Source organism: Anastrepha obliqua, chromosome 4 (assembly GCF_027943255.1).
Source record: "Anastrepha obliqua isolate idAnaObli1 chromosome 4, idAnaObli1_1.0, whole genome shotgun sequence".
NCBI classification, from domain to species: Eukaryota; Metazoa; Arthropoda; class Insecta; order Diptera; family Tephritidae; genus Anastrepha; species Anastrepha obliqua.
Genome location: NC_072895.1, coordinates 47,012,566 through 47,036,746, shown reverse-complemented (window position 1 = coordinate 47,036,746; position 24,181 = coordinate 47,012,566). Strand labels below are relative to the sequence as shown.

The 24,181-nt window shown below is 38.4% G+C and overlaps 1 protein-coding gene across 2 annotated transcripts in view; it reads left to right on the top strand.

The window, feature by feature from the left end:
• Positions 1-12,015: 12,015 nt before the first annotated feature.
• Positions 12,016-24,181, top strand: part of LOC129243522 (protein dead ringer) — a 148,321-nt gene continuing 136,155 nt past the window's right edge. The window contains exon 1 of one of the 2 annotated variants that reach the window (XM_054880595.1): positions 12,016-12,856. In XM_054880595.1, the coding sequence (XP_054736570.1) occupies positions 12,779-12,856 (78 nt within the window). In that variant the 5' untranslated portion in view covers positions 12,016-12,778. The remainder of the gene's footprint in view (positions 12,857-24,181) is intronic. The other variant, XM_054880594.1, reaches the window with a different exon arrangement.

The window sequence follows — 24,181 nt, the reverse complement described above, 5'->3', positions numbered from 1 at the left end:
ATTACCTTTTCCATGTGTAGACGAGTTCGTTTGGCTCATTGTTCTACTTGGTGTAACCCAATAATGCATTTCCTTCTAGCCATGGCGATGATTCATGCGTTGTGCAAACAGCATGGCAGCAATACACTCGAAGATTGTCTGTCGTGGGGTGACCGCTATGAGAAAAAACTTTTCATCATTTTTATCATTTTTGTGTTTCATGCACGGAGATTCGAGTCTACGCACTTCGGAATGGTAGTTGACTACGGCGGCCGCAAGGGTTGGATTGAAATATTTATATAAAATTTTTTATAGTTAACGGTACAATATCACGTAGTATTTAACCTCCGTACACTTTGGCCTGTGAGACCGATTAGCAACACTCGCGCCCATTTTTTTAAGCCAAAAAACTAGTTTATTGGAGTCTTTGGTAGCTTCCCTTTTCAATGGTAAACTTTAATTTAAATGCGTAGACAAACTTCGTACAAATTGTTGGTATTACTATACATGGCATAAATTAGTCTGTCAGAACGTTGCGGGTATAAGTGTCATATTTTTTTGTAAGTAATATTTGGAATATTTCAAATTATTTCCACAAAACAAAGTGGGTTTCCAAAACTAAAGGAAATGCGATGCCTTGCACAACCCAACTTAATTCCCAGGCATGGCTTCTCTTTCGACTTTTATTGGACTCTCGTGAATTGCCTCTTTGTCTTTTGAAGTTTTTGAAGCAAACTGCATAGTATGAAAAGGGTAGGCAAAAGTGAAGGCTAGAAAGAGGCAATATTAGGTTAGGTTAGGTAGTGAGTGGGCCCACTTGGACGAAGAAGTTTGGTTCATCCTTTGTGATACCATTGCAAGAGGAGGAAAAGAGGTGAAGGAAGAAAGAGGACGAAAGGGAAAGGGATGGGGAAGGATGAGTGTTTGTGGACTACGAACGGTGACTAGCCTGCGGTTGTGTTAACCTCTTTATGTTGCTGATGAAGTTCATCAGATTTTTGTTTTCAATACCTGCTATATCAGCAGGCTCAGAAAAGAAGTGAGAACCAGGATGCTTGAATCTTATTCCCGCGAGAGCTGGGCAGCTGAGGAGCAGCTGCTGAGATGATTCCATCTCATCTTCCATACAGCTGACGCAAAAAGGACTCGAAGTAACTCCGAGTCTCACGGCATGTATACCGATAGTGCACCATGAGGATGCCCACGAAATTTAAGAGATGAGATTTTGTCATCCTCAGAATATCCCTTGAACGCCACCTATCCAAACGTGGCCAGGAGGACTTCGCGACCTTACACGTTCGTGTACTTGTCCAGCGCTCGCTGAGTTGGTGCAAAGCCCATCCTTTCATGAGTAGAGCGCAGGTTGTCAAGGGGATCCCGATCCTCTCCTTTCGCGGGCACACAACCTCACAGGTCCCTTGTCTGGCCAACTCGTCGGCTTCGCAGTTTCCAGTAATGTCACTATGACCAGGTACCCAAATTATCTTTTTATCGAAGAATTCTAATGCAATCGAGAGAGAGACCAGGCATTCCCTGACCAGTTTCGAATGCACCAGCATAGAGCCTATGGCCCTAATTGCCGCTTGGATATCGGAGTAAATATTTACCTTCTTAACAGTTATTATGCAAATAAGTTGCCAGTCAGCTGCTTCTTTAATTGCGGCCACCTCTGCTTGGAACACACTGAATTTGAGTTTGAAGGCGAGCTCTTTGCAGAATACTCCTCCTCCAACCCTACCGTCCAGCTTCGAGCCATCCGTGAACAGGTGGAATGTGGGTGGAGAAAGTTCCGCAATATTAAGAAAAAATAAATAAAAATTTGGGATGAGAAATAAATACGCCGGTTTACTATTTGTACCGGTTTACATGTAGTAAATGAACATGGGATATAACATTAAATTTTTAGTTCAAAAACGATAAAAATTTTGTATCATTCACTCCAAACTGTTGTTCGGCCGATATAAAAGTAGTTAAATAAAATTAGTACATTTTATTTTTTTGTTATTTTGTGAGCTTTTTCAGCAAACAAGTAAAACAACGAAAACCATACAACGGATGTGAATAATAAATGCTTTTGTGTTATTTTCTTGTTCCGACCGTCGCGTCGCGCCGCTTTGAAAACGAAGAGGTGAAAAAACCTACAAAATTCAAATCTAAAGTTAAATATGTTATGCTCACTTCTAATTTCATTGTTAATCTATGAGCATATGGATAACTCAAAAGCTAGCTTGTAAGTGCGTATGTATGTATGTATGCATGTGTACTCATTCAAACCAATTTGGCATATTAATTCCTAGTAACGAACGAACGCTTTTGGTAATAATAAATACTTGTACATACTTATGACACTATTTGACAGGAAATTTGTAGAGTTAAGTCAATAGCGATGACAGTTTTGTTGTAGTTGCATTCTTTTTTCAAATAATAATTGTGGTAAATTTCAACGAAAATAGCGCATATGTAAAGTGACAAGCGATTTCACCAAATATAAGTACCTACGTACATACACGAATGTACGTTGTTGTTCTTTTACGTGTGCGTAAATCGTAATGCGCAAAAAAGCGAATGATTATACAAGGTGGCGCAAAAGTAACCTTGCGATGTTTTTTGGCTGTAATTTAAAAAAAAAAATGCAAAACTTTGATTCTTCTTGTGGATTATTTTTATTTGATCTTTTAATTTTTTTTACATCAAGTCGAGAATATGATGTCATGTAAATAGCCGCCGCCACAGTTGATTGCCATTTGAGCCCTTTTTATGGCATTTTCCATCACTTTGGCCAAAACTTCCGGCGATAGGTCCTCACATTCTTGACGGATATTGTCTTTAAGAGCGGCAAGAGTCTGAGGTTTGTTGACATAAACCCGCGACTTCAAAAAGCCCCATAAAAAGAAGTCTGGAGCGGTCAAATCAGGCGATCTTGCTGGCCAGTGCAAATCGCCAATACGGGAGATTAGCCGCTCGGGAAATGCATCCTTCAGCATATCGGTTGTGGCACGTGCAGTGTGTGCCGTTGCACCGTCCTGTTGGAACCACATGTTTTCCAATCCCAATTCATCAAGTTGCGGCAAAAAGAACTCGTTGATCATTGCTCTGTAGCGCTCACCATTCACAGTAACCGTTTGGCCCGCGACGTCTTCGAAGAAAAAAGGTCCGATGACTCCTCCAGCGAAAACAGCACACCATACAGTGACTTTGAGCGGGTGTAATGGCTCTTCGTGGGTTACACGCGGGTTTTCAGTGCCCCAGTGGGCCTCATCACTCATGATTATTTTTGATGCAAAATCATCATCCTCTTGGTGGTGATTAAGGATGGCTTGAGCGTATGTTAGACGCGATTGGCGGTCAGCAGCTAACAGCTGATGCACCGTCTGGACTTTGTACGGAAACATCTTCAAATCTTGTACCAAAATTCGCTGTAAAGACCGTCGACTGATACCCATTTGCGTGGCACGTCGTCTGGTCGATGTCGACGGCGCTTCCATGACATCCTCGGCTACAGCAGCAATATTCTCAGAACGGCTACTCCGGGGTCTGCCACGCCTGGCAGCATCTCGTGTTGTGCCAGTCTCTTCGAGGCGAGCGGCTAAACGTCGCAGTGTTTCACCAGTAGGCGTTGGACGGCGAGGAAATCTGCGACGAAATTCACGTTGTGCCAAAGTCACCGATCGATTATTGGTCAAATAAATAGTCAGCAATATTCCGCGTTCTGGAGCAGTGTAGCGTAACATTGTTTATTAACGTGTATTTCGCATGTGTTTACTACACAAATGTCAAAACAGAACTGACATTAAGGGCCAATCGCAAAATTTATAGCATTCTCTGATAGGAGGATTACTTTAGCGCCACCTGTTATAGGAAAGTACAAGGAAAAAAAGTTCTCAACAATTTTATTTTTCAATTTATTTACGAAGGTGCAAGCGTATATATATACACAAACATACATATGTACATATATATGTATTTTGTTGTTGTGTAAAATAATACCTAAATGTATGTTGGTAAGTATGGTACAAATGGAGCGAAATAAGAATACTGGGCTGCCCATATTCGACGGACCCATGTTTTTTTTTAATCAAAGAAAAACACAATTGTTTTGATGTTGACGATAATAATCATTTTATTTGGTTCAAGTAGATTTGTTGACATCACTTTTTGAATATGATATCTCTCAAATGGCCGCCTTGAGCCTGCCAAACAGTGACTTTTTCGTCGTAAAGAGGTACCTCTTGAATTTCGTGAGGATTTTCAGTGGCGTTAATACGGCAATTTTGCTTGTTTGCCGTCCCATTCAATAAGAAATGAGCCTCATCGGACATGATGATTTTGTTCTTCTTCTTCTTCTTTTGACTTCTTTTGTTGAATGTAAATTTCAACAATTTGGGAGCGCTCGCGTGGCGTGTACTGTTCCATGGTAAAAATCTGCTTGGGCTGACGCTTCGAACGCGGTATGTCATTAAGCGATCTGACGTCTCTGTGAAAAGATACAGGGTTGCCAGATGGGTCCGTCGAATATGGGCAACCCTGTAGTCATTCGTTTCGGCCTGTGTTTTTAAACAGGGCGAATAACGCTCGCGTATTTAATTATCAATGCAAATTTTGCCTTAATCATTTTGTGCTTATTTTGGAAAGCATGCACAGATACACTTCTAAGGTACGGACATTTTTTATCAAAAACTTAGAAAAAATAAAACAAAACTAAAATTAAAATATCGACACTTACTGCCTTGCAGCGGAATACTTTACTGCTGAATTGCAGGGCAATTCTTTACTGCTTCTAGCAAATTCTGGGGTTTTACCTTGTTTGATGAAGTAGATAAAACTCAGTTGTATTTTTTAAAAAGAATTTTGAACTTGCCCACCGTTTTATTGTATCTTTTTAGAAACTGGCTTTCCAAATTGTCATTTCTGTAAATTACAACTTCAACTCAGACATATTCATGAGTTCTTATTTGACTATAATGCTGCTATAGTGCCACATAAATTCTCCAAAATCATCCTACAAAGACAAATCTTGTTTTTGGGCAAAAGCAGTTCAGAATTTGGAAAGAAAATAATACAAATCTAACAGACAGCTGAGTACACTTCGAGTGTCGGACCTTCTTGTAACCACAGTCTGCTATCTGATTTACGATATGTGGAATACTAGAAAGTCCGGCATTCGAAATGTAACCACTTCGTGCATCAGCTGTCTCTTCGTTGGCTAAATGACAGTCCAGAGTACTGTTTACAAGCGCGCGGAAGCATTTTGCCGAGAGTTAACGTGAGAAAAGAAAATCAGTAATGGATTTCAAACGCAAAATGTTATTGCATTATATTGGGCTGGAAAATCACAACCAGCGATTGTTCGTGAGCTCGAGCATCTTAAAGTAAACAAAGTTTTTGATTATCGCATCATTACTCGTTACTGATGATACTGGTAGCATCGTGAAACGTCATGGAGATAGTCATCAAAAGACTGCAACGTCACGTGAATTCATTCAAAAAAAGAAGAAGCGACTTGAGCGAAATTCCCGACGAAGTACCAATCGAATGGTGAAACAACTAAAAATATCAGACCGTGGCAACCGCCGCATACTAAAAAATGATCCAAAAAAGCAGCAACAAGCTAAACTTGAGAGAGCGAAGAGTTGCTTCGCTTGGCCGAAAGCGGTCAATTTCCGAACATTGTGTTTTCTGACGAGAAAATTTTTCAACTTAAGCAATTCGTCAACCTCCAAAACGATAGGGTTTATTTGACCGACCGTTCATACGAGAATATGAGTCATCGATTGGCCACCAGGAGGCAGCAACCGCCACAGGTAATGGTTTGGGCCGCTGTAACCGCATATGGGCGCGCTCCAATCGTTTTTATCGAGTCTGGCGTCAAGGTAAATGCGAAGTATTATCGGAAAAGTATTGCGGAGGTTGCTTTGAAGCTGTGGGCAGACAAACATTTCGGTGGCAGACCATGGACGTTTGAACAGTACTTCGCACCATCTTATAAGGCTCGACTGAACCAAGAATGACTAAAAAACAACGCTCCGAAATGGAGTTCGGAATTCGACCGTTCACACAACGGCTCTCAAATTCACCAGACACGAATCAGATGAATAATTCTCTGTGGGCCATTTTGGAGAGCAAAATCCGAACTAAAAGATTCACCAGTCTCGAGGCGCCGAATAAAACCGTTGGCTAAAGTGGCGCAAGTGGGCTAAAATACCTGCAAATCACAATCGGGCAGCTTGCGATTAATTTGTGGACCGTTTCAAGATCATAGGAGGCTGGCAAGGTAAAAGGTGGCTATATCGAGCAAAAGTGAATTCATTCTTAATTTTGTATTATTTTCCCAATTTTTTTACTTTCAATTGAATAAAAGTAGTTGTCCACACTAAATTCATTGTCTGTTTAATTGGTTACACTTGCAGTGCCAGACCCTGTAACATAGATGCACTTCTTTCAACTGTGAGCTCGACGAACAAACAGAGATTGTGAGAAAAAGTTTTGAAAAGTACTTGCGTATACAAGGACCTGGATCATAAAAAATCCTTAGCTGAAGAAACATTTATTGATGATTGGAAGCTCACTTCAGTGACTCCAATTTGCAAAAGCGGCAATAGGAGCGACAGTGCGAATTACGGACGAATTCTCAAATTAGCTGCTTTGTCTAAGCCGTTTGAATTTGTTGTCAAAGACAAGTTACATATGTTTCAACGTGAAACGTCTGATTAGGTCTAGACAGCATAGTTTTGTAGTTGCAATATCTACGTTATCTAACTTATCAGTCTTTTCTGAAGATTGCCACGCAGACTTCCAGAATGGATACCAAATTGACGCGACATAGACGGACTTTTCTTAAGCCGCCGACAAAATCTCCCATACGATTTTAGTAACAAAATTGGCATGCCTCGGTTTTCATTTTACTTTCCTTGATTGGATTCGATCCTATTTAATAAAGAGGTACAGTACTGTAGTTATCGATGGAGTTTCTTCGACTTAAATTATGCCGTTTCCAATTCATTTGCCGTGCTCGCTTTTGTACGACGTCACTCATCGCACTTCACTGACTCATAACTCAGATATTATATTCTGCGTTTGTTCGTTCCAAATTAGATTACGCTATTTTTATTTGGATGCTATATCATCTAATCCATATAAATCAAGTGGAGAGGGTTCAAAAAATTCTTGTGCGTTTCACACTAACTCACTCAATTTTCAGACCCGAAACAATCATTCTAATCCCGCTGTCGATTGATTAGTCTTTTCCCATTGAGTAACAACAGATGTACTCTTCAGGCAGTATCATTTATTTTTGATCTCGTTAATGGCGAAATTGACTGCCCGGGTCTTCTAGAAAATTTTTTTTTACCTTGTTCACTCCTCTCGGGGGCATAGGGCTTCGACAAGACTTGTCTCGCGTTGTTTCGTTAATCTATTTGATTTCTGACACGCTAAGTGATTAGCCTGCCGGTACTAGTCCTAAGTGGTGGAAATGCCCACCTATCGTTGCTTAGGAACAACGCCTTCTTTAGCTGCTTGGAGCGCCATATGTGTTTCAAATTTTTCTGCAGAAGGATCGCACAGATGGTTTTGGGTTTGAGGAATGACGTTTTTTGGGTTTTTAATAACAGGGGAAGTAGGTATATTTGGAAAAGTGCGAGGACCGTGCTTTACGTGGGATTCGAAACCACAACCTCTGGGATGGCAGGCTAGTGCACTTACGCTAGACTACCGCTATACTATAAGTATGAATTATTATAGTTAAGTAGCTGTAGTCTCTAAGAAATCACGTATTCCTAGATTTACTAAGAATGAATGAATAAATACCGTCAGGCCTGATGGGAGATCTACAAGTATACTTCTGAAATGGTACAGATTTTTTGGATTTAAAACTAGTTCGCGTTCTTTCCTTCTTTACGGTGATGCCCCATGGAGTGCCAATTATACCCCACTGAGTACCTTTGTTGCAAGTTCGAAGCTAGTGTTAAGTATATATGCCAAATTATATTTCGTTTCCACAGCAATTGAGGCTGGACTATCGAAACGACCCGATGTTTTAATCGGTCAAGGTTTTTAGAGTTAAGTCACTGTAATCCAAAACACAAAATCCAAATAATATAAAAGTACTTCCACAGTAACAGCAACGTATTTTATCTGTTCGATGCAACTAGATCGCGTTAAACCCACTGTCCCAATATACATATTTAAGGGGTCCCAGTGACCTAAAGCTCGAAAATTTAGGGTATTTTCAGGAAGTTTTTTACAATAAAAAAATGGAAAACGCTATTTAAATTTTTTAGGCTTTTTATTTAACTTCTTTTACTTACAAAAATGCAAAAACAATAATTTAATTTAGTAATTTAAAAAACGGCGCTGAAGTTAACCCTCCCGAAAAATTGGACCTGGACGGTGATGTCCATTTTGTCTCTTCTATTTATCTGAAATACAAAACCTAAAAAACATATTAATCAGAATGATTGTAGCTATGCCCCGTTAAATAATAAAAAAAATTTACAAAATCGCGCGACTTTGAATTTGACACTCTAAAAATCGGGGGTTTTCAGTTTTTTAATCAAAAAAATACGAAATAATTGAAATAATAATATGATTCTAGAATGGGCGTTAGTCATTGATGTTGTGAACACATATTAAAATTTCAAACGATTTTTTTTTTTTTTTTAAATGAGTTTAATATTTGAGGTACAATAGCGCGCGGACAGCTCTCTAACTAGGTAATGGCCTGTAGAAAGTAAAATATTTGGAATTTCCGCATGAAAATTTCACAGTATATTCCTAAGATACTATATTTTCCAAATATCGAAAAAACCTAAAATCGATTTTTTGAAATTTCTAGACAACCGGGTCCCCTTCAGATATACATAGATACTAGAATATTGGCGCGGTACAGTCTTATAGGTTGATGAAATGGTTGAAGTGCCGGTCTGGCACTCCTCAAGTAGCACTAAGGCGCCGTTTTGATACCATTATGAGACCTCTAACAGGCAGATAGTGCAGTCAGATAATCCTTGGCTAAATTCTTTGCATCGTTAAACTTGTTGTGGCACTTCAATTTTACAATAATTTTATACCCACGTACTTAATTCAAGCTTATTATAATTTTCTACACCTAACAGCATAAAGGAAGCGAGAAAGATATAGACATATGCATAACAAAATGCTTGTATTGACGAGAGAAATCGATTGAGATATGCCTGCCCGCCCATTCCATTGTACGCGTGCTGTAAATATATTAATTTTAATAAATCTTAATTATAATTTAATAAATAAATAAATAAAAATAATAATTAGAGGTGCGGTAATTTTAATTAGTTACCTTAGAGTTAATACGTATAACAAATACAATTATATTACAAGCGAGCAAAATTATTTGTGATTTATAGCACGAAAAACGAATCATCATCCCGCGCACATTTGTACTTCGCAATTATACACTAGGAGGCCTTCACAGCAATATCCATAAGCAAAATGTGTGTAATCGCAATGTTACGACCGATACACGCGAACAAATATGGAGTAAATTTCAATCACCAGCAATCACATAAGCAACAAAAACAAAAATAATGGCAAAGCCCCGAACCTACCACCACAAAAAACTCAACAATTCGAATTGAACACGCCCCTGATGATGAAGAAGACGTTGAGCGTGAGCAGCAACAAATATGTGAAAGGGCGTATTTTAATATAAAGATACGAATAAGGTAAATGAGAAATAAATAACATATATAAATGGTTGCACACACACGCGCATACGTGGCGCATGTGATTATTCTGATTGAGACGACGGCGATGCCGGCCATATATCGACGACTTCCACTCAGACGACAGCAATAACGATGATAACTACCGCGCGCATATACTGACCTCCTAGGTAAGAGAAGGATAGCGTCACATGGGCTGAGCCGCGAGTAAAAGAGAGAGAGCTCGCGCCAACGATATCAATGCTGCAATATACCATATGCAGAATATGCTCGTATCAAGAGAGAGCCAATTTTTTTTCTTGATATTGAAACGATACGATTGTAATTCCACCACCTGCCAGGCGGCAACAGTAGCAGCAGAAAACAACCAACCAACAAGCCAACACCCGACGGTCGGATACCCAAAACAAGTTCGACGATGACGAGCAGCGCTCCAATAGCAGAGAAAATGTAATAAGAAGAAGAGACAACAACAAGCAAGCAATACAGCCAACAGTAATAATAAAACACAACATTTATTCATCCTGAGGTTGTTCTTGTTGTTGCTTTGGTGGTGGTACAGCTGTTAGAAGTATATTGGAGCGACAGACGGGCAGCTGAGCGTCGCATACTGCACGGGGATTGGCTGCGCCTCTAAACAATAGGCCAACAACAAAATGCAATAAAAAACCCCTTAATGATTGCGCTGTGTGCGCGAGTATGTGTTATGATAGTCGTGTGTTGGTGTTGTTGTGGTGGTTTGTCGGGTGATTGCTCGGTGGTGGCGGCACGAGGCGCAAATCATATATATAAAGAGCAGCTGCTGACTGTGCAGTTAACGCGCATGCAAGCGGTGAAGGGCATGTGGAGATCTAATAAAACGAGTCTCCATGCCAAAGACTAATTGGAACATTCGAAACAGCAATGATATATTGGTTGCTACAGAGAGTAGAAGAGAAGAGCGAATAAACCAGCAACATCTTAGGAACAACTATTGTTCCGCTGCGCGGCGCAGTTAAATGATTGGAATTGGCACATTGATGGCATCGGCACGTGAATGGGGGAAGTGGTTAAGGTAAAGGCAGCGAACATTTATGAAATCAACGTTCTCTGGTAAAGGTGGTAAAAAATGTAATAATAATTCATGCTCTGACTTCTTTTTTGTGTGTTTTTGATTAGCGTGCATTTTTATTATTGTTTGCTATGGCGCTATAGATTTCAACGCGCTCTCTCTCTCATTCTCTCTCCTCTATCGTGTGACTTGTGCATGTGCTCCTTCACACTCATGCGTTTGCTCTTATTACTGGTGGTGGGGCAATCAACATTTTCATCAATTAATGCAGCCGCTGTGATGAGCCAACCGCAACCTCAAGCGATCTAGCTGAGCGGCTGAGCAGCCGTTTTCCGTTTTGATTGCTATGCATGTATGGTGTTTACTTTGTCATTGTTTTTGTCATTGGGTGGCTTGTTTTTCATTGAGCTATCGTTTGACTCCTTCTCGCCGTTTGTTGCGTGCGCTCTTTTTTTTACATTTATTTCGCTCGTGTATCCGCATTTCTATCCCTACTCAATTTCAATTCGAATCGAGTGCTGCCGCGTCACGCCATCATCGTCAAACCAATTCGAATTGAAACGTATCAACGTCGTCGCGGCCGCGGTCTTCGTCGTCGTTGCCGCTCTTCCAATTGGATTTTCTAAAGTTGCTTCGCTGTTTCATTGTTTTGTTGGCCATTCTCATTCGTGTCTGGATCTTAGCTGCTCAAGCAACGGTGTGTGGTTTGTTTTTTAGCCAGCGGGTTATTTTGATTTGCGTCCCTATCGATTGAATAGATTTCAAACTTATGAAAATCGCATGGAAAACAGTTATCATCCGATCTGCATGGAGACAATGAATATAGAAAATTTAAATTAAAAAAAAATGCAAACGTGGTTTATAAATTAAAAACAATAACAATGTTATGAAAACTTTGTGAAAGGAAGTGAGCAAAAACCAACAAACATTTTTTTCAAGAATCTCAACAAAGTTGTGAAAAGTGCGGATAGACATAACGGCACGCAACAGCTGATCGGCATAACAGCAGCTGACTTATAAAATTGCTATATTTTCTTTGGTGATAGTAAATGAACGAAAAATGCAAATAAACAGCGGCATACGTAGTGATTATTCAAGCATAAACATGAATGAAAACATTCCGATAAATAGAGAAATAAATAATTAGAAAAGGTGATTGGCTAATAGAGAAGTAAAGTTAAGCATTCAAAGAAGAAAATCCAAGGAAATCCATACTTGACAAAAGGAATAAAACTACATATTTTGAAACTTGTAAAAATATTTGATATATCGGGAAGTGATATTAAACAGTTACAAAAATTGCTCAAAACGCGAGAAATTATAGTGTGCAATATAAAAGAACAATAAAAGCAGACACTGCCGGCCGTCAAAGTTAGCACATGCGGTGATAGCTGCATAACCACAGTGGAGCAACCACACCGGTAGCAGTGACGTCTACGAGGCGCAGCTTCGTTGTTTCCGTAATCACAGGGCGATGCTTTTGTAACGGTGTACTGTCGCGCAGTCTTCTTATTGCTCACTGCTATTGAAACTAACGAATGACAGCAGTCGCTCGCCAACAATAACAAGCGGGAAAGGCAATACAACATTACTATTTTTACCTGTGTGTGCGCGTATGTTCTGCATAGTTCAAAAGTTGGCTTACGCAAAAATTAACAGTTCAACACAACAAATCGACAAATGTAAAATTTTAATTCATATACACTTACAAACAAACACTCACCGAAGAACGATCAGCTCTCGCGGTGTATCGATCAAAATAACATCAGGTTTCAAGTAATTTCGAGTGAATGAAAACATTAAAAAAAAAATTTAACTGCTTACATGCAACTGCAAATATGTACGTTTGTATGTATACGTGTGCCTATGCAAGTTTTTAAATAAACTTTGAGTGATTTGCTTAATTCATTTGAATTTCCATACACAAATATTATGCGAGAGTGTAAGAAAAATATTTTTTTGCGCGCGTGTGTGTGTGCGTAAAATTATGGTGTAAACGTGAGCCTCAAAGTTCAGAAAAACTTAAAGAAGGAAAAAATTCCTTAACTAAATGCAAATATATAATATGGATTGTACTAACCGCCGTTCAAATCAAACTGAAGGTGACTCGGAGTTAGGCGACAATTTGGTAAGTGCTGTTTTTTTATTTCTATGTTACCGGAATAGGGGCTTACAAGTATGATACATAAAATGGAAAATATCACATAATAAAACTGCTCAATGAGTAATGCCTATCATCAAAACGGGTGATTTAATTTCAACATTAAGTTCTATGTAGGTCCAGTGCTCGGACCTTAATGTAATTGCAGTAAGCCTAGATCATCACAACCTAACTATTCCAATTTTTTGTTCGGTTATTCCAAACACATGTATGTCTCCCCATTGCATGTATGAATATCTCGCTTTTGAGAAACATTTTTCTAATATGAATCTAATAAGAATGTGTTGCAAGTTATATACTCATATACATATTATATAGCATGTGCATATATATATATATATATATAAGGTTGGCAAAAAAGTCTTGCGGTATTTTTATTGAATTTTCAATTGTTCATAAAATTGGTTATAATAATGCGATTTAAGTCAAATATGCGCCGTTTTGTTCGATGACGAGCTCCCAACGAGATGCCAACTTCATAATGCCCCTCTTATAGAAGCTCGCTTCCCTATTGTCAAAAAACTCGGAGAGCCAATTTTCACAGGACTCTCTTGTGGACAACTTCCGACTACCAAGCTCGTTCGCCATGGACAGAAATAGGTGGTAATCACTTGGTGCGAGATCCGGACTATACGGTGGATGCAAAAGAACCTCCCATCCGTGGAGCTTCTGGCGCGTCACCAAAGATGTGTGTGGCCTGGCGTTGTCCTGATGGAAGACAATTCGGCCTCTGTTGATCAAAGATGGCCTCTTCTGCATAAGTGCTGCATTCAAGCGGTCCAGTTGTTGGCAGTACAGGTCCGAATTGAGCGTTTGGCCATAGGGGAGCAGCTCATAGTGAATGATTCCCTGCCAATCCCACCAAACATACAGAAGAACCTTCCTGTCCGTCAATCCAGGCTTGGCCACCGTCTGGGCAGCTTCACCGCTTTTCGACCACGACCGTTTGCGCTTCACGTTGTCGTAAGTGACCCACTTTTCATCGCCAGTCACCATCCGCTTCAAAAACGGGTCAATTTTGTTGCAATTCAGAAGCGATTCGCATGCATCCATACGGGCAAAAATGTTTTTTTGCGTCAAGTCGTGTGGCACCCATACATCGAGCTTCTTTTTGAATCCAAGCTTCTTCAAATGGTTTATAACGGTTTGATGACTCATGCCCAGCTCTTGGCCGATGCTACGGCTGCTACTATGCCGGTCTCTTTCGATCAATTCAACGATTTTATCGCAATTTTTGACGACAGGCCTTCCGGACCGTGGCGCATCTTCGATCACCTCTGCACCAGAACGAAAACGTTGAAACCATCGTTGTGCGGTGGAAATGGAAACTGTATCGGATCCATAAGCTGCACAAATTTTATTGGCAGCATGAGATGCATTTTTGCCTTTATCGTAGTAGTACTGTAAAATATGCCGTATTTTCTCTTTATTTTGCTCCATGTTTGCGACGCTATAACTCACGAACGACTAAAAGCAAACAACAATTAATCAAACACGTGTTAGCACGTGAAAAGAGCTTTCCAAAAAGCTCTAGCGTGAACCGATGCGATGAATACAACTAGACCTACGCGCTTGCAAAGACAAGCTTGCGGAAATACCACAAGACTTTTTTGCCAACCTTATATATATATAATTGGCGCGTACACCCTTTCTGGTTGTTGGGCGAGGTCCTCCTCCTATTTCTGGCGTGTGTCTTGTATCACAAGTGGAGAGACCTACAGTTTCAAGCCGACTCCGAATGGCAGATATTTGTTTTTTTATGAGGAGCTTTTTCATGACAGAAATGCACTCTGAGGTTTGCCATTGCCTACCGAGGGGCGACCGCTATTAGAAAAAAACTCTTTCTTCATTTTGGTCTTTCACGGGGATTCGACCATACGTTCTCTGTGAATTCCGAATGATAGTCACGCACTAACCCATTCGGCTACTGTGGCCGTGGTAAGCTACAACTGCATATAATTTAATGGTTGCCATTAGCCGAATTGAAGCGGAATCTGCATTCAATTGTAGAAGCGTCTTGTTCAGAAAGAGTCAGTTCTTCAAATACGTTCCCGCGTCGTTATTCGGGCCAAGCAGGAAAGAAGATGTTTTTGCCATGACAGGTGAAGGGCCTGGTATACCATTGGTAGACGACTTATCAAAGGCCGTAGGTAATTATTAACGCTACAATGGCAATGAAAAGTCTTCGATATGCCGTCAACTGACAGGTCTTCAAGACGTTTGCACATCTCTTAATCTTGATTTACCTACACAGTCTACAAGCTCACTTCGTTTGCATTCTTCTAAACTACAAGCACTTACCTCAAGCTGCACGTAGCAGAGCGCGCCAGTCAAGTGACATTCACCGCCGTCTCTTACTTTTGAGTAACCAGTGCCGAAATTTATGGTATGACAGGTAAAACCAGAGGCGCACCTCCGTGCAGATAAACAAATATCGTCACACGTCCATGGTTATATGGTCTAGATTTCCTGAAAAATCCTGTCGAGAAATGGCCAGTTACACTTTGTATCCACATGCCATATCTGTCTTGTCATAAGGACTGAGGTAAATTTTTACTTTTAATAACACCGCGTTACACACATTCTGTCCTATGAACCAAATATACTTTTCCGGAAAGGGGATAAAAAATAAAAATACACGTGTATCGGCGATTTTCATGTACACGTCACAATTTTTGTTTTTTTGTATTTTATAACTTTAAACGAGCAATTCTTGTATGCATATCTGTATAGCCACACGATCTCAGGATTAGCTTAACGGATTTGAATAAAATTGGGCACACAGATAGTGTATCATATTTCTAGACTTTTCACTTAGGTGTTGCCACTGACAATGTTTCACACGGTTGCCACCTGTTCGAAATTAAAAAAAAAATTGCATGAGATATGCCGATGGGGGTATCAAAAGAAAGGTATTTCACTCCGCATTACAATAGAGATATAAAACCCCGAATTTTTTTATTAATTTTATTATATTAAAATTAAAAATTGTTACATTAAAAATTTTAATGCTTTTAAAGAAACTTAGGCCTTTTATTTTTGCGTTTGTAAGCATTTGTGTCAGTATCGCGACAAATAGACCAACAGTATTCGCCAAGCATATGCGTAATGTCTTGTCCTTTAATGCGCTTTTCAATAGCCGCAACGTCCTGATGGAACCTTTCGCAATGTTCATCGCTACAAGCTCCTAAATCACCCGGGAAACAATCTAAATGATTGTGAAGGAAATGGATCTTTAGCGAATTAATATGCCCATTTCGCCATATGCCGAAATCATTTCTGCAACAATATTTTTTATAATTGTCAGCTCGTTTGTTGCCAAGAAACTGCTCAATAACGGCAACTGTGCCTTTCCATGCACGTTGTTCGATAGCATTCAATTTTGATAAAAATTCATAACTTGCAACTATTTTTTTTATCTGCGGACCACTGAAATCACTTTAAATTATACATATCATTAAAAAAATAAAGTTACTAAAAGCCTTCGTAAAAAAAATACCTGCATGAATCTTTGCGCCGCTCAGTTTCGGAAAAATATTGCGCAAGCTTGCAATCGCTCTATATTTTATACGTAAAAAAAAAAATTCTGACGTGTACATGAAAATCGCCGATACACGTGTATTTTTATTATTTCTTCCCTTTCCGAAAAAGTATATTTGGTTCATAGGACAGAAAAAAAGTTCGTTTATGTAACGCAGTGTAATGAATCGCTTTTCGTCGTACTTAAAGCTGAAGCGGGTGATGGCCTGGGTTCAACGAGCTGCCAGTAAGTTCTTTTAGATTTACATCGCCGCTAAGAGAACGACGAGCTGACAACAATGCTAACCGCATTGCAACTCGGCAAAGCGGAGAAATAGCAGTCCTAAAAAAGCAGGAATCCAGGGAAACTTTAATGAAATTTTAGTCTTGCTGATAGAGGCCAGGAAACCAATTTGGATGTAGTCCAAACACGTAGTTTCCAAGCTCATAACGCGCCAGTATCACTAACAGCTTCACCACCAGAACTTCTCTGTCACTATAAATGAATGCAAAATTTTACAACTTGAATTAGTCTGTAAGACATCTTTCCTTAGATTGGTTGAATGAAGTCGTCAAACGCAATATAAACTGAGAGATCAACTGAGATTCTTTGGTGTTGCCAAGAATCTGCTACACAAAACTGTCAAAGAGAAGACACGTTGAGGAGCATACTGATAGAGATTGTAAACATACTGAACTCTAGACCACTGAGTGAGACTCATCGGACGAGGATGATCCAATCACTCCAAGTCACTTTTTAATTGGATCTTCCAATTCGAAATAAATACCTCAGGCAACTGATTTAAATGTATGCCTTAAAATAAAGGGTCTTTCAATAACAGGTGTTATTGGTGAATGGATTGCGCTATTGATAGGTCATTAACGATTTTTCATGGCCGGAATCGGATGGTATTGATTTGGACAACGTTTATTTTCAACAAGACAAAGCTACGTGCCACACAAGCAACGAAACCATTGATCTTTTACGGGAAAAGTTTCCGGACCGTGTTATCTCTCGAAGAGGTGATCACAATTGGCCACCGAGATCTTCTGATTTAACAGCATGTGACGTTTTTCTTTGAGGCCACGTGAAAGAGAAGGTCTACGCCAACAGCCCAGGGTCGATTCAAGGCCTCAAAGATGGAATTCGTGAGGCTATCGAGGACATAGGGCAGCCACTTTGCAATTCGATTATGGAAAATTTCATGAAAAGGATATTGTCTTGTAGGCGTGGCCGTGGGGGTCATTTGCCTAATGTTATTTTCGACTATTAACGGCATACCTTCCTCTTTATAATGAAATAAATATCCGATCATTTATAATGAAAACTAACATTTTTCTTGGAATATGAAAATAACATCTCTCATTGGATAACCCTTTACATTGTATGCTGAGAGAGATTGAGAGAATGTTTATGCTACAAAAATTATTAAGTATTTGGGATAGACTTTCCTTCTCAATTAAAGCAATGTAAATATTGCTAAATTAATGACATAATGTAGTTATTAAAGAAATAGTAATTAATAGTGGCCGACAGGCAAAGTTAATACTGTTAGCGTAGGTTTATCATAAAAAATATTCACACAAAAACTATTTGATCATCTCGATCGAGCTTAAGGAAAATCCTAGCCTTGCAAGCTGAACCGCTCGTTACACTGAAAGTTCCTGTGGTCTGGAACCCATCGCAGAGTGATGCCGAACCGTTGACTAAGCGAGCTGAGCTGCATTAAAAATATGGTAGTTATGTTGCTTGAATTTTATGCTTGTATAGCAGCCTGAATATTCGTGAAGATGGCTCCAATTCTGCCTGAAATTACGCTAGAGAAATTACGTTCTGAGTAGAATCTTGTTCCAACGCTGCAGTGCATTTGCATCAACAAATCTGAAGAATTGGCTTACTTTCTCATCTGCACTAGAAGGTAATACCACAGATAAACCTTTTGTGAAGTGAGAACTCGGTAATAGGCAGTCGGTAGTGATGCCTGAAATAGGATTTTGATGTGACCATACGTTTTAGTCCAGCTCCTCATGTCTTTGAGTCTGACCGCACTAGTTTTCGAAAGTATTCAATACGGTACCAGCTGGTGGTAGCAGAGGAAAAAGAAGACCTCCTCTACGATAGAAAGAAGAGGTGAAGAAGGACTTGGTTTCACATGGTGTGTTCAACTGGCGCCGGTTAGCACGAGAAAGAAACGGCCGGTGCGCTTTGCTAAACTCGGCCAAAATCGCGTAAGTGGTTATCGCGTCAGTAAAGAAGAAGAATACCACGCTAGTTGCAGTTGTGTGCATCGCCTGGATTAGAACAAAATGCAGCCATTATTATAATAGAACCTCAACTTTGTATTCTCTCGAGTTTGGTTTGGTTGTAGCTTTTTGCTAGTGCAGCTCACCAAAAGAAATGACGGACAATTGCAGTGTAAGACCAGAGTGAGATTTGTGGTTAGCGACCTCACTTCTATGCGCGTTGTTTGCTCTTTTAGCTCTTTTAGCTCTATACTCAATATTGGATTTCCAAATAGGTTTGGTGTCGAAAATTACGCCAAGATATTTGGGTAGTTCTTTGAGTAAATTTATTAGTAAGAAAATTTTGTACGCATTAATTTCCACCATCCAATTCTTGTGGGTTACTTGTGACCCTAATTATTAATGTTTTAAGAATTTTTTATATTTTTTTGCATAAGAAATAAAATGGAAAACAGACTTTTGTTTACATAATTAAGTTTTTATCAAGTAATTGAAATATTCTACACATTTCATGCCGTGCCTGCCTTTACCTTTGACTCTAATTAGTTGAGCGAATTGGGAGAAACATTTGAATGCTTGCATAACATCCTTTAATCATTTACGAATAAAACACACTCGAAATTTCCAATTGACACGATATTAAATTTCGCGCCTCATAACTAGCTACCCGCTCTGCTATTCAACGAATTCCCCTTCAAAAGCATTGACTCACCAACGGCCAACCAGTAAGATTCTATAGAAAAGTGTGAAATAGAATTGAAAGTAATAAGCGAAAAAGCGAATAATAATAATAATAAAATCAATAAACCATAACTGCCATTTTTTGAGTTAGCGTGAGTGTAAATTATACGATAAATAAATTCAATTAACTTTTCTCATTAATTGCGATTAGTTGGGCGAGGAGCAAGCGTTGGCACAAATGCTGCGCTATAAAATTGAAAACACGTCAATGGATTGAGATGACTTTGATGTGTTTGTTTGCATGTATGGTATATATGTATGCACATACAGTGCGTTAAATAACTTCAGCACAGAGACTTAATGACAAGTTTTAAAAATTTATTGCTTTCTTACAATATTTAATTTTAATAATGGTTTTATAAAATGTATGAAACCATGTAAATCCTAGTTTCAAACAAGGCGCAAATTTACAAAACAGTTCAAGAAATCTTTATGACAATTTCAATCAGCGTTTTTAGAAAATTTTCGAGTTCGCAGTTTTGTAGCCCATTAAGGGGGAACACCACTGTGATTTTTCAAAAAATCTTAAAGTATCAACATTATACCATCTCACTCAGGCCACGTTTCAGTCATGTAATAGCTTAATAGCATTCACACAAGTGAGTATGCCGTGCCAAGTTCATCCCCGCTCAAACCCAAATTTCTTTGATCGATCGTAGAACCAGCTCGCGCCGAATCTTATGTGTCCTTATGTGTCCATTGCGTCTTAGGTGATGGAATTTTATCTGACTGAAAACAAAGCGGGAGCGAATCGCGATCATCATATTGGCGAATACACCATTCTCCAAAGGGCAAATGTTGGATTTTTATAAAGAAAATTATTTTGGATTTGGGTGCTCAACTGAGCATCTAACGCAAATCTTTACAAACAAAATAGATGCTTTTGTTTTTGCTATAAGAAATATTAGTTTTTAAATGACACTTTGATATAAGCGACCGTTTTTTAACTCTCTAAAACATTTAGGCTGATGGGGTTTTTATGGGAAAACGATGAATAGATACTCTGCTTATTCAGAAATTCAAGGCAGTAATATGAAAGAAAATATCAGAGCAACCAAAATATTGATAGGCAAAAATATGTAAAAAAATGTTAACTTAAAATCTTGAAAATTACCGATGTTATACGTTACATATCATTTCAATTATCGCTACTTAATACCGAGCGCTCTCACTGAGCGTCGCCCATGAAAACTTTAAACGCGTTTTTCTCAAAACCACTTTTCTGAACACGGTGCCCTCGATTTCTCCAAGACTTATGAGCCGATTTAAATTTTTTTTTTAAGTTTAGTATGTACATGTATTGGCTACAGTCGTACATAGCCGTTTTTAAAAATTCCAGAAATTAATATTTTTTGAAGCCTTTCGAAAATAAAAAAAAGGGTAAAAACACGAACTCATTTTTCAAACCTGCACCATTTTCTCAGAAACAAAAAAATAATTAAAATAAAATAAAAAAACGCCACGTACGACGATAGCCATTGATGTATAGATGAAGAATTTGTTTGGTTTTGTGCTTTCAGATGATTTTGCACCGCTGCATCGTGGCCACCAGGGTGCATCAGTTTTTTATGACGTCATTGCATTAATATTGATAACAATTGTAATTTTTAATATTTTTTAACAAATTTGAATTAGCATACTTGAATATATCGCACTTGTTACGTTAAAGCGTAACAACTCAAAACCTGAACATTTTCAGTAGAGACGAAAAACTGTTTCCGTAAATATTAATAATATAGGTATTACAAGGGAAAAAATATGTAATTGCACGAAAATATCATTAAAAACAATATAACGGTTGTTTCATTCTTATTTGTTTAGTAGTTGCGCTAAAATAACAAATTTTTGAGTGGTTACTCTTTTCCTTTTCTTTTTGAGTTGTTACGCTTTAACGTAACAAGTGCATATGTTAAATAAATTATAATTTGTCCGATCCTCAAATAATTATCCCTACTTATAAAAAAAAATTGATGAAAGTCACTTAATTTTCACGCGTTCACAGTGGTGTTCCCCTTTAAATTTTACTATGTGCCAGTTTTAAATGGCTCAGAAATCGCATTGATTTTTGACTATTTTTTTGGTGGCATGAAGAAAATAGGTGCGATTGAAAGCGATTCTTGCAGACTCTGCAAAGAGGCACAAGAACCGACAGAACATGTTCAAAGTGACTGCCCAACAGTGGCACGATGCAAACTAAATTACCTGGGAAATGGAGCTATAGATCCAAACCTCGTCGCAGTGCAGAAACAGCCAATCATAATAATATCGGTCAGTCCATAAGTTCGTGCGTTTTTTAAAGCTGGTTTTAAAATTAATAAAAAAGATGTTTAAAGTATTTATTAATCAATAATATATAATATTTCCCTTCATTATTTACAATGTCTTCCCAACGTTTAGGCAAATTTTTAATTCCCTGCTCAAAAAATTTTTTGTCCTTGGAGCCAAAATACGCTTCGATATCCCTTTTTATAGCTTCTTTTGAGGAGTAGTTCTTGTTGCTCATATGGGTTTGAAGTCCACGGAAAAGGTGATAATCACAAGGTGCAATATCCGGAGAGTATGGTGGATGCGGCATTAGCTCCCATCCGAGCTCGTTCACCTTGCCTAATGTTTGCCTTGCGGTATGAGGTCTTGCGTCATCGAGGTGAAACAAAACTTTCCGTCTATTCACTAAAGACGGTCGATTTTTTTTAAGTGCCTCATTCAGGTTCGATAGCTGATGGGAATAATAATCAGCAGTTATCGTCTCGTTTGGTTCCAGAAGTTCATAAAAACAATACCGGCCTTATCCCACCAAATAGACAGGAGAATCTTCTTGGAGTGAAGGCCATCTCTAGGGGTCGGTTCTGGTGTTTCACCTTTATCTAACCATTTTTCATCACCAGTAACGATACGGGTAAAAATACTTTCATCTTCATGCCGTTGCGTTGCAGGTTGGCGACGGAAAGTCTATGCGGAACCCATTTTCTGAGCTTTGAAACCTTTCCCAACTGAACCAGGTGCCTGTGAACTGTTCCATGCGATGAATTTAACCTCTGAGCTATCATACCGACTGTCAAATTTGGCTCAACTTTCACGAGTTCGAGCCAGGCGTCGGAGTAAAAGACTTCAGGACGACCAGCGCGCGGGGCATTCTCCTCGTCGCAGTTACCACTTCGGAATTTTGAAAACGACTTTTGCTCAGTCTTTACACTCACGGTATCCTCTCCGTGAACAGTGTTTAATTCTGCAGCAGCAGTTGTTGCATTTTTACCACTTTTATAAAAGGAATACAAAATATGCCTGTTATACGCGTTCGAAGATTCCATTTTATTTTTTAACAACACGTGCCTCTATCCGCGATTAAAATCACTTGTTGAATGCAAAATATATCAAAGAAAATATAAATAGTTCAGTTATATTCAGCGAATAATTTTTTCTATGCAAAAATCGTACAAAAGTGAAATTATGGATAAAATACGCACGAACTTATGGACTGACCTGATAATAAAAATGGTGGCGGTCTTGCTTGTATTTGCTCGATATTTTTTCAATACTATCAGCAAAAAAATTTGGCAAAAATCAACGCGATTTTTGTGCCATTTGAGACTTGCACTTTATTATACTAAAGTTGAATGGGCTCTAAAACTGTATACTAATTTTTTAAGGTTTTATTAAAACGTGTGAGCTTTTGATAAAATGTTGTTGATGGAAACTTGTATTTATATGATTTTTATAGAAGAAATAGATGTATTTTCATCAAAAAAATTTAATAAAATTAACATACATTTTTTACATTAAAATTAATTTGTTTTTAATTAAAAAATTTGAATTAAATTAAATTTTAATATTAATCAACATAAATTTTTTACATGAAAAAAATTTTTTTTTAATTAAACAATTTTAATATTAATCAACGCACATTTTTTTATATTGAAATTAAATAAGAAGCAAAAAAAAATAAGTCTGCTATAAGGTGCTATAGCTATTCCACGCACTGTATACAGTGATAAACAGAAGTAACGGTGACAGTTCGGCTTCAAGTGGTTATTGAATGCTGAATGACCAACGAAATACTAAAAAGCAAAAATATCTAGGATTGAGTAAAGTTTTCGCACAAAAGTAAGTTGGTTTTGTACTGTATGCAGGCTTTTATCAACGCTGTTTTTGCGTTTTCTCCACTAAATTTGTTAGAAAATAATTTGGCCTACTTATTTTTTCATTTACTGTGATTAGAAAAAGGCCTCAAATAAAACTGTTTCAACACATTTTTCAATATACTGTTTGGACTTTCAAACCAACGAAAATAGGGGTGTATGGTATGTAGACTTTTGTTCTTCACTGTATATTGAAGCTGCATATATTTGTATTCAATTAAAGTTTGTCAATGACTAAGTGTTCTCGAAAGTCATAAAAAAGGCCCCACACAGGTATACATAGGTAAGTAAATGTGAGAAATCAAAAACTCGTCATTTTATTAAGTCAATATCTGCATATATCTGCATACATAACTACATAAATAAATGCTTATAAATGTGTATATGTCTATATGTTGGTATGTAAATACAAAACAATGCCGTCAATGTGATGCCGGCAACAATGAATGATTTGTTGTTGTTTTTTTGTGCCACTTACTGAGATGATATCAACACATCAGTAAGTCGAGTTGACGTTCGTGAACAATTTTTTGTGCCTCTAAATACCATGGAAATGGATAGAAAGGGGTAGGTGGTATGTGCGACAGGTAACTTCACACAGCGTTGTATGCTGCTGTGGGATTGTTCTGGAGTCAACTTGACTCGCGCATTC